The sequence below is a fragment of the Bubalus bubalis genome, chromosome 13 (genome assembly GCF_019923935.1).
Source record: "Bubalus bubalis isolate 160015118507 breed Murrah chromosome 13, NDDB_SH_1, whole genome shotgun sequence".
In the NCBI taxonomy this organism is placed as follows: Eukaryota; Metazoa; Chordata; class Mammalia; order Artiodactyla; family Bovidae; genus Bubalus; species Bubalus bubalis.
In genome coordinates, this window is record NC_059169.1 from 16,087,887 (window position 1) to 16,105,103 (window position 17,217).

Genomic DNA, 17,217 nt, shown 5'->3' on the forward strand with positions numbered 1-17,217 from the left:
TACTTTACAATATTCTTTTGGTTTCTGCCATATATCGACATGGATCAGCCATAGGTATAAATATGTCCCCTCCCTTTTGAACGTCCTTCCCACCTCCCACCTCATGCCACCCCTCTAGGTTATCACAGAGCACTGGATTTGAGCTCCCTGCTCATACAGCAAATTTCCACTGGCTATCTAATTTTATATATGGTAATGTATATGTCTAAGTACTTTTGAAACCAAGATACAGCTTTACAGACTACAGTGAAATGCCACCTCACACCCTTTAAGACATCTACTATCAAAAAGAAAAATGAAAGAGAGAAAGAAAGAAAATGGGTTGGCAGTATTGGCAAGGATGTAGAGAAATTAGAATCATTGTTCATTGCTGGTAGGAATGTAAGATAGTACAGCCACTGTGGAAAACAAGTAGTCATTTCTCGAAAAAGTTAAAGATAGAATTATTATATGATCTACCAATTCTACTTTAAAGCATAAACCCAAAAGAATTGAAAGAAAGATCTTGAAGTGATGCCTGTACTTGCATGTTCATAGCAGCATTATTCTCAGTAGCAAAAAGGTGGAGGCACCTAAAGGTCCATTGACAGATGAATCGATAAACACAAAGTGGTGCATATATGTATACAGTGCAGTATTATTCAGCCTCAGAAAGGAAGGAAGTTCTGACTCCTGCCATACAGCACAGATGAACCTTGAGAAAATTAAACTAAGTAAAATAAGCCAATCAAAAAGGACAAATACTGTATGATTCTATTAATATGAGCTACCTAGAGTAGTAAACGCATGGAGACAGGAAGTAGAATGGTAGGTGCCAGGAGCTGCTGGGAGTGGGGAGTTGTTGTTTAGTGGGTAGAGTTTCAGTTCTGCAAGATGAAAGAAGTTCTGTGGCTAGAAGGTAGAGATGTACAATAATGTGAATGTATTTAATACCACTGAACTGTGTGCTTACAAATGGTTAAGCTAGTAAATTTCATGTGTATTTTACTACAATTAAATTTTTTTTTCCAAAGATATCCCTTTCAGGAAAATGGGAAAAACTTTTTAGCACGTTCAGTCTCCATATTTAAAGATTCCCTCTGGTTATTTATGACTTGTGGTTACAGTAGAAAATAAATGAGTTTAGATTCCCAGGTTTTATGTTTTGATCATACTCATCTCTGAAATGGGGAATCTAAACTCATTTATTTTCTACTATATATATATATATATATATATATATATATATATTGGCAAAACCAATACAATATTGTAAGGTTTAAAAATAAAATAAAATGAAAATGAAAAGAGATTAAGGTAATAACATTCACTATTTTGTGGTATTTAGGAACCTGTTTTATTCACTGGAACAATGAGGAAAAATCTGGATCCCTTTAATCAGCATACAGAGAAAGAACTGTGGAATGCCTTAGAAGAGGTAAATTTATGTAATGTAATTAACTTGTTAGCATCAGTGTCTGTGTGTGTACATTTATAGTTGCAGGTAATTAAAGGAAGTTTATAATTTGAACTGACTTTGTTTACTCTCTAGGAGAACAGTGATGAGATGGGGCACTTAAAATTTATGTATTGATAATGAAAACCAACAATATAATACCCATGTTTTCATTTTAGCTTTTCTATAGAACCCCAAGCAACAAGATACATCATTTTGTTCTTAGTAGAGCACTAAACTAGACATTGAAACTGTGGCATCAAATCTATTAGTGACCTAGTAAATTAATTACCCTAATTACCCTCCAATGTTCATTTTATTCCTCTGGCCTTAGGGGCTATCTAAGTGCAGACAATAGTTTTTCATTATTAACTGAAAGATAAATAAGATCATATCAATAAAATACTATGAAGTTTCATAAGAAAGTGTTTATGAAAGTAAATTATATAGTTGGAATGTGATGATGATTACTTATGGTAATTATATCATTTTAATGCTGTAGCATGAATGCAGATAACAGAACCATGGAGCTTTGGCTCAGTTTTTAAATGGATAGTTTCGTTTCTAGAGGATTTTCTGTTATTTGTGTCATTTTTCCCCTTGCCCTACTTCATTGAATTTCCTCACCTTTGCGTGAAAAAATTTTGACTATTAAGTTGCTGTTGGTTTGTATATTTTAATACTAATTATTTTGTGTATTAGCCCTAGTTTTGCAAATTGTTTCTCCTGATGGCAGAAACTCTACACTTCTAAGTCATAGACAGACTTCTAAACTCTCATAGGACCTAGCTCAGTCTTTTGCTTTTAAAAAGAAGCACTTACTAAATAGGTACTAAATGTTTGGTTGATCTCTTCATTTCAGAGAAGTACGGCTTATTTCTTTAAAAAAATTTTGTGTTGCACAAATCCAGCATTTATAGTGTCTCTGTTAAGACACATGTGTGTCTCATCACACAGGAAACCAAGATACAGAAATCTGGGCATCAGCAGCCTGTGCATCAGGAATCCGTGGCTCAGTCCTTGCTGTGGTACAGCTCACATTTCCATTTCCCAGGACCTTGTAGGTGAACAGGCTCCCCCTTTACTTCCTTTACTACTTGTCCCAATCTAATAAAAACTCTTCCCCATTGCATTTCCATGTCTCCTTCCAGTCCATACCAACCTTTCTTTTTGAGAAATAAGGAGGTTCCATGAAATGTGGGAAACATCTGAATCTGTGTTAACCTCCTGTGAGAGGTGTTGGCACCTACTACACTACACAGATTACCTGAAAAATGGTAAAGATTATAGAAATAGGGTACCTTTTAAGTTCAGTTTATTATTTTTCAGTTTTGCTATATGCTACTATTTTCCCAACCTCAAAAAGGTTGCAAAGTCAAGTGGGCCTTAGGAAGCATCACGATGAACAAAGCTAGTGGAGGTGATGGAATTACAATTGAGCGATTTCAAATCCTAAAAGATGATGCTGTGAGAGTGATACATTCAATATGCCGGCAAATTTGGAAAACTCAGCAGTGGCCACAGGACTGGAAAAGGTCAGTTTTCATTCCAATCCCTGAGAAAGGGAATGCCAAAGAATGCTCAAATTACCACACAATTGCACTCATCTCACACGCTAATAAAGTAATGCTCAAAATTCTCCAAGTCAGGCTTCAGCAGTATGTGAACTGTGAACTTTCAGATGTTCAAGCTGGATATAGAAAAGGCAGAGGAAGCAGAGATAAATTGCCAAGATTCGCTGAATCATCGAAAAAGCAAGAGAGTTTCAGAAAATCATCAATTTCTTCTTTATTGACTATGCCAAAGCCTTTGACTGTGTGGATCACAATAAACTGGAAAATTCTGAAACAGATGGGAATACCAGATCACCTGACCTGCCTCTTGAGAAACCTGTACGCACGTCAGGAAGCAACAGTTAGAACCGGACATGGAACAACAGACTGTTTCCAAATAAGAAAAGGAGTACGTCAAGGCTGTATATTGTCACCCTGCTTATTTAACTTATATGCAGAGTATATTATGAGAAATGCTGGACTGGAAGAAGCACAAGCTGGAATCAAGATTGCCGGGAGAAATATCATTAACCTCTGATATGCGGTGACATGACCCTTATGGCAAAAAGTGAAAAAGAACTAAAGAGCCTGTTGATGAAAGTGAAAGAGGAGAGTGAAAAAGTTGGCTTAAAACTCAACATTTAGAAAACTAAGATAATGACATCTGGTCCCATCACTTCATGGAAAATACATGGGGAAACAGTGGAAACAGTGACAGACTATTTTTTGGGCTCCAAAATCACTGCAGATGGTGACTGAAGCAATGAAATTAAAAGACGCTTATTCCTTGGGAGGGAAGTTGTGACCAACCTAGACAGCATATTAAAAAGCAGAGAGATTACTTTGCCAACAAAGGTCCATCTAGTCAAGGCTATAGTTTTTCTAGTAGTCATGTATGGATGTGAGAGTTGGACTATGAAGAAAGCTGAGCACTGAAGAATTGATGCTTTTGAACTGTGGTGTTGGAGAAGAGTCTTGAGAGTCCCTCTGACTGCAAGGAGATCCAACCAGTCCATCTGCCGGGAGCCACCACGGGAGATCCCACCCATGAAAAAAGTCATGCAGAAGAGACCTGACAGGCAAAGGCAGATCAGGCCTCGAGAGACCCCCTGAATCTGCTTGAGCATCTACCCCAAAACCAAAATCTGTCTACTGTTTATTAAATTATGCCTTTCACCAACTCTTCTGACATTAACAGGGGGCTATCCCCGATCACCTTTCTCTGGAAAAAGTCAACTTAGGGCTTTAGTTAATAAGTCTCCTGGGCATGATAGGAGTGTTTCAATTCAAACCTCTCTGATGGCATTCTAGCTTTCCTGACAGGTTTATCCATACTCTTGCAATTAACACACATGATTGTCCACAACTCCCCAACCTTGAAAGGCATGGGAAGCCAAAACATTCTAAAAGTCCCAATGAGCATAGAGTCCTTTAAGGGATGAAAATTTATTAGAATAGATAGTACTGGTAAAGGGCTTCATTATTGGGCCAATGCTTGCTGCCAAGTTCCCATATCCCTTATCCATTGTGCACCTGGGAGTGCATTGGTTAACATAGTTGGAATGTAAGAAAAACAAGTAGCAGCCTTGGAATTAACCACATCAGAACTTTGAGCTAATTGGTTCTTTCTTTGTTGTGACCCACTGCACCTTTGGTCCAGGAGAATGTAACTCTGTTTAGTACTTTCTGAGGCTGGGAGAAATAAAGAAGAAACACTTCAAGGGAAAATAAGTTTTCTGGTTGAGCAGCCTTTATCAAAAAGGGTCATAAAATGTCCACAGGCCTCCAAGGCCAGAAGATAATGTACACAACATTGTTTTGTTTATGGGAAAGGTATGCAGAAAAAATCCTTGCTTTGATAAAGACAAAACAGATGTAATGTTTGGGCTGACTCTGTACGACTTTGCATCTTTCATTTCCCTCTATGTATAAGTCAAGGTATAAAAGTTCCTTTTGAAAATAAAGTTATGGGCCTTGCTCAACGAAGCTTGGTCTCCCTGTGTCATTCTTTTTTTCCTTTTCCCTCCTTTTCTCTCTCTATTCTTCTTTCAGGATGACTCCTTGGAAAACAGGAGCTTTATTGGCTTTCTGTGTTAATCAAGGAAGATCAAGCCTCTCTCTCTGCTTTGCTATCCTTATCGCCTATGCTGTCATCCTGAGGGTACCCCTGGATCCTGCTGGGGCTGGACCCTGGCATCCATCCTAAAGATCAGTCCTCAGTGGTCATTGGAAGGACTGATGTTGAAGCTGAAACTCCAATACTTTGGCCACCTGTTGTGAAGTGTTGACTCATTGGAAAAGACCCCGATGCTAGGAAGGATTGAGGGAAGGAGGAAAAGGGGACAACAGAGGATGAGTTGCCTGGATGGCATCACCAACTTGATGGGCATGAGTTTGGTTAAACTCTGGGAGCTGGTGATGGACAGTGAGGCCTGGCGTGCTGTGGTTCATGGGGTTGCAAAGAGTCGGACATGACTGAGCAACTGAACTGAACTGATCTCCTTGGAAGGAAAGTTATTACTAACCTAGGCAGCGTATTCAAAACAGAGACATTACTTTGTCAACAAAGGTCTGTCTAGTCAAGGCTGTAGTTTTTCTAGTAGTCATGTATGGATGTGAGAGTTGGACTCTAAAGAAAGATGAGTGCTGAAGAATTGATGCTTTTGAAATGTGGTGTTGGAGAAGACTCTTGAGAGCCCCTTGGACTGCAAGGAGATCCAACCAGTCCATCCTAAAGGAAACCAGTCTTGAATATTCATTGGAAGGACTGATGTTGAAGCTGAAACTCCAATACTTTGACCACCTGATGTGAAGAACTGACTCATTTGAAAAACCCCTGATGCTGGGAAAGATTGAAGGTTCAAGGAGAAGGGGATGACAGAGGATGAGATGGTTGCATGGCATCATTGACTCAATGGAGATAAGTTTGAGTAAACTTCGGAAGTTGGTGATGGACAGGGAGCCCTGACGTGCTGCAGTCCATGGGGTCACAAAGAGTCAGACACAAGTGAGCGACTGAACTGAACTGAACCTCAAAAATGATCTGAAGTATTCTATTTTGAGATCTATAGTTTTGAATAGTATTATTTGCTCCATTGTCCTTAAATTATAACTTTTATGTGCTTTCCACAGTTTACAGTGTGATGTTATGATATTCTGGAGCCAGTTTTTTGTTATAAGAATATAATCCTTCTACACATAATAATAGTGTTATCTGTAAACTGTCTATATGCATTTATTTTCCAATTTATAGGAACAGATATATGTCACACGATGAGCTTCACTTCTGCCTACACACAGCCAACAAATATCTCTGAGCACCTCTTAGACAGGCATCATTTCATATTCTGGATCTATCAAGTCATCAAGAGACACAATCTCTGTCCTTTTCATGGACATTCTTTTTCATAATCTAACACAATTATCTCAATTGAGAAATAGAATAGTAATATTACACTATCATCTAGTGTGTTCAAATTCTCCAGTTGTAACTTCTAGTTACTATTTACTGCCTCTGTTGTCCATTTCTTCCATTCTAATACTTTATACCTTGACTTTATGCTCACAGTACAGAGGGCCTTGATATTCATATTATTCTCATCATCATCCCTGATTTGTAAATAAACAGAGAGTCTCAGAAAATAGAATTTTATGAAAAGCATTTCCCCTTACAACTCTTATTCATCATGAAGCATATATGGACAACCTGAAGGAAAAGGAAAAAAACAGTTTAGTTTTGTGATGTCATCCAACTCAGGAGTAAGTGTGAAATTATTTCTTCAAAGTTAGGATGTCAGTCTTAAAAAAAACCAACCACTTGCACCACAGTCCAAATCTTACCCTTCAGAGTTTGTACACCTTTCATTGTATCACTAAATACCAATACCATATTTAATCCTAACTCAGAATTCTGCTTTCTTGGGATTGGACTCACATCAGGAACACAGTTCAGGATCACATTCATGTAAGAGCTCCAGCATTTAGGATATCACAAAAATGCTACTCATTTACCCTCAGTGTTTTGCTATCTGACATTGTAGTGTGTCAAATAACTTATTGGCAATTAATCTGTTGGTTTCTTCATTTGAAGTGTATTTCTTCTTTGTTCTTTCACTTCAAGTACAGCCTGAATTTGCTACTTGTTCCATAGTAATTCTCCAGAATTCATTGAACTGACCCCTACCACCAAGTGTATTTTCAGATTATACTTGGTGGTTAAAGGTTTGGTTTTTTTTTAATCTTATGAATATAATTTTATGAAGATAGATTAATATAAACCTCACCTATATCCATGTTGTGGAGGATGTAAGATGTAATATTGTATTTATTTCTTGTGAGTTTTCATTACTGCAAGACATTTACAATATTGAAGAAAATGCACTTGATGGTCCACCATTTATAGAATTAAATTTGGGAAAGGTTCCAGGATTAATAACATATTAGATGGAGTTTTCCATTGTTTAAATTTGCATTATTTTAAACACTACAAAAAAGCAAAAAAAAAAAGGAGAAAAGGAAAGATATACCCATTCAAATGCAGAGTTCCAAAGAAAAACAAGGAGAGATAAGAAAATGTTCCTCAGCAATCAATGCAAAGAAATAGAGGAAAACAATAGAATGGGAAAGACTAGAGATCTCTTCAAGAAAGTTAGAGATACAAAGGGAACATTTCATGCAAAACTGGGCTCAATAAAGGACAGAAATGGTATGGCCCTAAGAGAAGAAGAAGATATTAAGAAGAGGTGGCAAGAATCCACAGAAGAACTGTACAAAAAATATCTTCAAGACCCAGATAATCACGATGGTGTGATCACTGACCTAGAGCCAGACATCCTGGAATGTGAAGTCAAATGGGCCTTAGGAAGCATCACTACGAACAAAGCTAGTGGAGGTGATAGAATTCCAGTTGAGCTATTTCAAATCCTGAAAGGTGATACTGTGAAAGAGCTGCACTCAATATGCCAGCAAATTTGGAAAACTCAGCAGTGGCCACAGGACTGGAAAAGGTCAGTTTTCATTCCAATCCCTGAGAAAGGGAATGCCAAAAATGCACAAACTACTGCACAATTGCACTCATCTCACACACTAATAAAGTAATGCTCAAAATTCTCCAAGCCAGGCTTCAGCAATACGTGAACTTCCAGATGTTCAAGTTGGATATAGAAAAGGCAGAGGAACCAGAGATCAAATTGCCAACATCTGTTGGATCATCAAAAAAGCAAGAGAGTTCCAGTAAAACATCAATTTCTGCTTTGTTGACTATGCCAAAGCCTTTGACTGTGTGGATCACAATAAACTGTGGAAAATTCTGAAAGAGATGAGAATACCAGATCACCTGACCTGCCTCTTGAGAAACCTATATGCAGGTCAGGAAGCAACAGTTAGAACTGGACATGGAACAACAGACTGGTTCCAAATAAGAAAAGGAGTACATCAAGGCTGCATATTGTCCCCCTGTTTATTTAACTTATATGCAGAGTACATCATGAGAAATGCTGGACTGGAGGAAGCGCAAGCTGGAATAAAGATTGTCGGGAGAAATATCCATAACCTCAGATATGCAGATGACAAAACCCTTATGGCAGAAAGTGAGGAACTAAAGAACCTCTTGATGAAAGTGAAAGAGGAGAGTGAAAAAGTTGGCTTAAAGCTCAACATTCAGAAAACTAAGATAATGACATCTGGTCCCATCACTTCATGGAAAATACATGGGGAATCAGTGGAAATAGTGGCTGGTTTTATTTTGGGGGGCTCCAAAATCACTGCAGATGGTGATTGCAGCCATGAAATTAAAAGATGCTTACTCCTTGGAAGGAAAGTTATGACCAACCTAGACAGCATATTAAAAACAGAGCCATTACTTTGCCAACAAAGGTCCATCTAGTCAAGGCTATGGTTTTCCCAGTAATCATGTATGGATGTGAGAGTTGGACTGTGAAGAAAGCTGAGCGCCGAAGAATTGATGCTTTTGAACTGTGGTGTTGGAGAAGACTCTTGAGAGTCCCTTGGACTGCAAGGAGATCCAACCAGTCCATTCTAAAGGAGATCAGTCCTGGGTGTTCATTGAAGGACTGATGTTGAAGCTCAAACTCCAATACTTTGGCTAACTGTTACAAAGAGCTGACTCATTTGAAAAGACCCTGATGCTGGGGAAGATTGAGGTCAGGAGGAGAAGGGGGCGATAGAGCATGAGATGGTTGGATGGCATCACTGACTCAATGGACATGGGTTTGGGTAAACTCCGGGAGTTGGTGATGGACAGGGAGGCCTGGTGTGCTGTGGTTCATGGGGTTGCAAAGAGTTGGACATGACTGAGTGACTGAACTGAACTAAACTGAAACATTAAAAAATTGTAAGGTGTTAATATGATTATATCTGTAGAGAATAAAACTTTCTGTAGTTTTTTAAAGTTTCCTTTTTCTGTATCAACTCTTCTGCATAATGTAGTTTGGTAAAGTTGATTCAACCATAAAAATCCTTTTAGATTTTCTGTTTAAACCACATTGGGAAAAATAGCTTCAATTTTTGAGAGAGTTTCTGAACTAATTCTTAGGTGGGGGGGTTTTGGTGAATGTCATATGGCAGGGATGGGGAGACTTTGAGATCTTTCTGTCCTGACTTGACTCTACCCACCATCTTTCTCAGTGAACACTAATTGGAAACAGCTCTTCCCATCACCTGGCTGTACATGTAAGATACACAGAAAGTTGGGAGGATGTCAAAGCTCTAATGTCTAAGAGGCTTGTCTACTTCAGCAGCAATTTGTTTAGGAAAATGTTCTTTCTGTACCCACAGGTACAACTCAAAGAAACCATCAAAGATCTTCCTAGTGAGATGTATACCGAATTGGCAGAATCAGGATTGAACTTGAGTGTTGGACAGAGACAACTAGTGTGCCTTGCCAGGGCTATTCTCAGGAAAAATCAGATATTGATTCTTGACAAAGCCACATCCAATGTGGATCCAAGGTATGGAGCTGAGGTCCATGAAACCTAGAATTCAAATTTTAGATGTGGTAAATGGAAAACATTTAGTGATGCTGAGAAATGTTTCTATGCTCTTTGCCCCAAGATATTTCTTAATAATATTAATCACAGAAATCAAAGGAAGAAACCGAGATGTATTATATGTATGTTAATATTGTTATGAGACATCCTAAGAGAGCTGGATTCCTAAATCCAGCTCCTGATAGTTTCAAGCAATTTCAAGCAAAGGCTATTTTCCATCATTTCATGAAAAATAGTAAATTTCTAATAGACTTTTTATACTTAGCTTTTTAGGAACAAGATTATGTTTAAAGTATTGATTTTTAATTTTTAACCTTTAGTCTGCTTTTCCTGTCTCCACTAAAGGATATCAATTTCTCTGATTCCAGAACTGATGAATTAATCCAAAAAAAAATCCATGAGAAATTTGCTGACTGCACTGTGCTAACCATCACACACAGGTTGAGCACCGTTTTTGACTGTGAATGGATATTGGTAAGACTCTCACCATTTCAGTTGTTTCCATTTATATTCAATTTTTCAACTGATCCTTCCTTGTAAAACTTAATAGAAACCTTCAGTAATTTAATTTTCTCCCATTCCTGAAAATAACTCAAGTATTTAACTTTACTTTCAAAATGTGCTATTAAATAATATATCCAATAATCTTATATTTTCATATAATATTCTTATATTTGAATGGTCACTTTTTAGGATGTCCAGCCATGAAAATATTTCAAACCCAAGTTATAGCTTCATATTTCAAGGGGGTAGAACACAGTGATTTTTACTGTGTCACAGTTGTTTCAACATTTTTCAATTTATTTAATCTAAAACTTAACCTTTTTAGATTGCCAGGAAGTTGTTGGCTAAGGTTTCAAAATTTTTCAGCTTTTGCTGTCAGAAAGGAGTCAAAGAGAAGAAAGGGCCTCATGAGAAAAACGGTATTTCAGCTGAAAAGATTTAATATAGGAAATTTGCTACATAAGAGTTGGAGGCTAGAAAAATGAAAGGAAGCACTGAGGTAATGATTTTAGGAAGCAGCTATAATGTCCTAGGATGGATCTCCAGACCTAAGAACTCAGAAGAGAGGCCCTACAGTTGGTGCTAAAACCTCCAAGGAGAGGTCACTGCCCAGTTCCTAGTCATATGTGCTGAGAAATCAGGATGGGGCTATTTCTCCATGTGCTAATGGAAGCTCCGAGCTGGAGTCAGGTCCCACTGCTGAGGTGACACTCCAGGAACAGCAGATCAGATCGAACATTAGCTCTGTCCCACTTTCAGTCTCCCTCTAGTGCCTGCTTACTGGCACAACCTAAAAAGAGGCCAGCTTGCCAAAGAGACTCTAAAATGTGACTTGCAGAGACTGAATCTGTGCATCACAGTGGCAAAACCAATACAATATTGTAAAGTAACTAACCTCCAATTAAAATAAATAAATTTATATTAAAAAATAAAAAAAGAAAGGCAAATCAAGGCTGAGAGACTGTAGATAAATGACCAACTGCACATGCAGTAGACTCCAAGCTTTGGTCTCTGGATATCTGTCTAATATCTTCCCTCCAGATTTGATTGGCTCTTTCCTCTCAGTAATTTAATATTTCCTTCCTTATCTTCTTTTCCTTCCTCCCTCTATTCCTTATCTCTTTTCATCTTCTTTCTTTGTTTCCCTCTGCTGCTTGCTGAGTTTCAGTAAATGTTAGAGTGTGGCTTCATAAAATATTATAAAAAGTATGGTTCAAAGGAAAACCTTTGGCTGCGTATAATCCCAAAGGCCTGGCATGCTGTGATTCATGGGGTCACAAAGAGTTGGACATGACTGAGCGACTGAAATGAACCCCAAAAGAATGTGTTTGTTGCTTAGTCATGTCCAACTCTTTGGGATCCCATGAACTGTAGCCTGCCAGGCTCCTCTGTCCATGGGATTCTCCAAGCAAAAATTGTGGAGTGAATAGCCATTCCCTTCTTCAGGGACTCTTCCCGAATCAAGGATTGAACCCAGGTCTTCTGCATTGCAGGACAGATTCTTCCATAATAAATGCTGCTGCTGCTGCTGCTAAGTCGCTCCAACTCTGTGTGACCCCGCAGACGGCAGCCCACCAGGCTCCTCTGTACACAGGATTCTCCAGGCAAGAATACTGGAGTGGGTTGCCATTTCCTTCTCCATCCATATTAAATAAATGATGATATAAAATTTACCTGTTTCAAGGCCTTTATCAGGCTTTAGAGGCAGCAGCAGAAAGATGACTTGATCTCCAGCTCAGTTAGGAGTCTGTTCAAATAAATTATTTTTTCCTAAATGTCCCCTGCAGCTTTAATTTTTGTTTTTTGGTATTCCGGAATTAATAGTAGCAGATTATTTTTATTATCTAATTCTTAGAAATACTGTCACCTTGAAATATGTGATTGGTTAAGGAAACAGTGAGGAAGGACAGAGTTTTGAAAGCCTCTCCGCTGGTCAGTTCTCAGTCTTATCCCTCAGCACCTGGTTCACATATGTGAATGTCTGTATCCCCTGAACCAATCAGCTTTGTTTCTGTTATCGACATATGTGCAATTTATTTAATGCTTTACTTACTCATGTGTGTTACTTGCTCAGTCATGTCCGACTCTTTGCAACCCCATGAACTGTAGCTCGTCAGGCTCCTCTGTCCATGGGATTTTCCGGGCAAGAATACCAGAATGGGTTGCCATTTCCTACTCCATGGGATCTTCCCAACACAGAGGCTGAACCCAGGCTCCCACATTTCAGGAAGATTCTTTGCCATCTGAGCCACTAGGGAAGCCTGTCTCCTGGTAAATTTCTGTAACCTCAAATTTTTCTCAATTGATCAGTGTACAAATCTTGAACAGGCTTTCAGTTCAGTTCAGTTCAGTTCAGTCACTCAGTCATGTCTGACTCTTTGCGACCCCATGAACCTCAGCATGCCAAGCCTCACTGTCCATCACCAACTCCCGGAGTTCACCCAAACCCATGTCCATCAAGTCGGTGATGCCATCCAACCATCTCATCCTCTGTCATCCCTTTCTCCTCCAGCCCTCAATCTTGCATAGCATCAGGGTCTTTTCATATGAGTCAGTTCCTCGCATGAGGTGGCCAAAATATTGGAGTTTCAGTTTCAACATCAGTCCTTCCAATGAACACCCAGGACTGATCTCCTTTAGAATGGACTGGTTGGATCTCCTTGCAGTCCAATGGACTCTCAAGAGTCTTCTCCAACACCACAGTTCAAAAGCATCAATTCTTCAGTGCTCAGCTTTCTTCACAGTCCAACTCTCACATCCATACATGGCTACAGGAAAAACCATAGCCTTGACTAGATGGACCTTTGTTGACAAAGTAATGTCTCTGCTTTTTAATATACTGTCTAGTTGGTCATAACTTTCCTTCCAAGGAGTAAACGTCTTGATTTCATGACTGCAATCACCATCTACAGTGATTTTGGAGTCCCCAAAAATGAAGTCAGCCACTGTTTCCCCATGTATTTGCCATGAAGTAATGGAACCAGATGTCATTATATTAGTTTTCTGAACGTTGAGCTTTAAGCCAACTTTTTCACTCCCCTCTTTCACTTTCATCAAGAGACTTTTTAGTTCCTCTTCGCTTTCTGCCATAAGGGTGTTGTCATCTGCATATCTGAGGTTATGGATATATCTCCCAGCAATCTTGATTCCAGCTTGTGCTTCCTCCAGTCCAGCATTTCTCATGATGTACTCTGCATATAAGTTAAATAACCAGGGTGACAATATACAGCCCTGACGTGCTCCTTTTCCTATTTGGAAACAGTCTGTTGTTCCATGTCCAGTTCTAACTGTTGCTTCCTGACCTGCATATAGGTTTCTCAAGAGGCAGGTCAGGTGGTCTGGTATTCCCATCTGTATCAGAATTTTCCATAGTTTATTGTGATCCACACAGTCAAAAGCTTTGGCATAGTCAACAAAGCAGAAATTGATGTTTTTCTGGAACTCTCTTGCTTTTTTGATGATCCAGCGGATGTTGGCAATTGGATCTCTGGTTCCTCTGCCTTTTCTAAAACCAACTTGAACATCTGGAAGCTCATGGTTCACATATTGCTGAAGCCTGGCTTGGAGAATTTTAAACATTACTTTCCTAGCGTGTGAGATGAGTGCAATTGTGTGGTAGTTTGAGCATTTTTTGGCATTTTCTTTCTTTGGGATTGGAATGAAAACTGACCTTTTCCAGTCCTGTGGCTACTGCTGAGTTTTCCATATTTGCTGGCATATTGAGTACATCATTTTAACAGCATCATCTTTCAGAATTAGAAAGAGCTCAACTGTAATTCCATCACCTCCACTAGCTTTGTTCATAGTGATGCTTCCTAAGGCCTACTTGACTTCACATTACAGGATGTCTGGCTCTAGGTGAGTGATCACACCATCATGATTATCTGGGTCGTGAAGATCTTTTTTGTGCAGTTCTTCTGTGTATTCTTGCCACAAGTTTAAAAATAAAATAAAATTTAAAAAAAATAGAAAAGAAATAAATAAAAACAAAACAAAACAAAACAAAAAAAAACTTCTGTTTCTGTTAGGTCCCTACTATTTCTGTCCTTTATTGTGCCCATCTTTGAATGAAATGTTCCCTTGGTATCTCTAATTTTCTTGAAGAGATCTCTTGTCTTTCCCATTCCATTGTTTTCCTCTATTTCTTTACAGCCCAGCCCCTCCTCACCTTTCTTGTTTTGTCCCACTCTGCTCCCCATCCTTCCTTTATAGCTAAAACCACATTGATGGTCTTCAATTCTCCTCAAATGCAGTGTTGCCTCTCTCTTGCACTTGTGCCCTCTCTTGACTGTTGGTGGCTGAGACTAAGGTGCCTGCAGTGGGAATGGTGAGATGATTGGATTTGCAGGAGATAAGGAAGAGGAGCCAAGTGATGAATTGAATGTGGGACCTGAGAGGAGAGAGAGGAGTCGATGCTGCTTTCTGGGTGTGGAGACTGAGCATCTAGGTGAATGGGAAGATGGAGAGAGAAAAGAAATGGGAGGATTCTCTTTGGAGCCTGTCACCTTTGCAGTGACTGAACTTGTTTTCTGTGATGACCTTGTCCTTTATTGTGGAGCTGTCCTTCCCACTCCTATGTTGGGAGACCTTCAGTTTAGGGCTCCCTGACTGAGGTCAACAGTGATGCCACAAGGAGATCCCACCAGGAGATGTAAACCCAGCCACTTGTTTACATCTTGGTTCAAGCTGGTTGTGGTTGCTGACTCCTCTTGTAGGAACAGCAGGATTAGACCTTAGGGGACTAAGAGACGTGCATCCCCCAGCTTAAGAGTTGGGAATTGTCTTCTGTGCTCCATCCACCCCAGGTGTAAACCTTATATTTTGTTCTAGAGCTTCTGATTATCCGTTGGTTTTCAATTCAGCAAATCATCATAAATAAATAATATTCTTTTACGAAACTTTGATTTTTGAATCAGTTTCTTTATTGCTTGCTTTAGAAATGCAGGCACACCTTGTTTTATTGAAGTTTGCAGATAATACTTTTTTTTTTTAATTAAAGGTTTGTCAAGCAAGTAGAGAAAGCCTATAGGTACCATTTTTCCAACAGCATTTTCTCATTCCATGACTGTGTCATCTTTTGGTAATTCTCACAATATGTCAAACTTTTTCACTATCATTACCTTTGTTATGGTAATCAGTGATTTTTGGTGTTACTTGCTGAAGTCTCCAATGATGGTTAGTATTTTTTAGGAATAAATTATTACTATTACTATTTTGCTTAATATTTTAATTGAAGGATAATTGCTTTACAGAATTTTGTTGTTTTCTGTGAAACATCAACAAGAATCACCCATGGGTATGCCCATGAGCAATAAATTATTTTTTTAAATTAAGGTCTGTGCATTGTTTTCTCAGGAATAATGCTACTGCACACTTGCTAGGCTACAGTGTAGTCTAAACATAACTTTTAGACACCCTGGGAAACTAGAAAATTTGTGTAATTGACTGTATTGTGATATTCACTACATTCCAGTGTTCTGGAACTGAACCCCCAGTATCCCCAAGGGATCCCTGTACCTCTTACCTTTCAGGAAAGCAGGTAACTCTCTGTTCTGAAAGCTTTAATGTGGACATGAGACAAGTCAACCTGCTGCAAAACTTAATGATCCAGAGGGCACACAGCCAGCCTGAGGGAAGGGCTGGGGAGGTGACAGATGTTGATGAAGGGCATAACCGACAGGGTTGTCACCATGAAGTCCTGTGGTTCTAGGTGCTAAAGGTGTTGTTGTTTAGTTGCTAAGTTGTGTCTGACTTTTGTGCTACCCCATGGATGATAGCCTGCCAGGCTCGTCTGACCATGGGGATTCTCCAGGCAAGGATACTATAGTGGGTTACCATTTCTTGTAACAAGTACATTTTGTTGCACTGGTGAATATATCTGCACAAAGACAGATGGGTATGGTTTTGTTTTATTCTTGTTCAATTGTTAGTCACGTCCAACTCCTGGCGACCCCATGTACTACAGCACACCAGGCTTCCCTGTCCTTCACCATCTCATGGAGTTTGCTCAAACTCATATCCATTGAGTCAGTGATGTCATCCAACCATCTTGTCCTGTGTCATCCCCTTCTCCTCCTGCCCTCAATCTTTCCCAGCATCATGGTCTTTTCAAATGAGTCAACTCTTCACATCAGGTGGCCAAAGAATTGGAGCTTCAGCTTCAGCATCAATCCTTCCAATGAATATTCAGGGTTTATTTCCTTTAGGATTGACTGGTTTGATCTCCTTGCAGCCCAAGGGACTTTCAAGAGTCTGCTCCAACACTACAGTTCTTCAGCATTAGTTCTTCCACACTCGGCCTTCTTTATGGTCCAACTCTCACATCCATTCATGACTACTGGAAAACCATAGCTTTGACTATATGGATCTTTGTCAGCAAATTGATATCTTTGCTTTTTAATACACTCTCTAGGTTTGTCATAGCTTTTCTTTCAAGGAGCAAGGGCCTTTTAATTTTAAGGCTGCAATCACCTTCTGCAGTGATTTTGTAGCCCAAGAAAATAAAATCTCTTACTGTTTCCATGTTTCCCCATCTATTTGCCATGAAGTGATGGGACCAGATGCCATGATCTTAGTTTTTGAATGTTGAGTTTTAAGACAGCTATTTCACTCTCCTCTTTTGCCTTCAGCAAGAGCACCTTTTAGTTCCTCTTCACTTTCTGCCATAAAAGTGGTGTTATCTGAATATCTGAAGTTGAAATTTCTCCCAGCAATCTTG

The 17,217-nt window shown here is 39.2% G+C and overlaps 1 protein-coding gene across 1 annotated transcript in view; it reads left to right on the forward strand.

Annotated features, from left to right (window-relative positions):
- LOC102409035 (ATP-binding cassette sub-family C member 4-like) overlaps positions 1-17,217 on the forward strand; it is a 183,605-nt gene that overhangs the window by 149,603 nt on the left and 16,785 nt on the right. Inside the window, 3 exon segments of the mRNA XM_045162445.1 lie at positions 1,328-1,417; positions 9,784-9,956; positions 10,364-10,469. Coding sequence (XP_045018380.1) covers positions 1,328-1,417; positions 9,784-9,956; positions 10,364-10,469 — 369 coding nt within the window.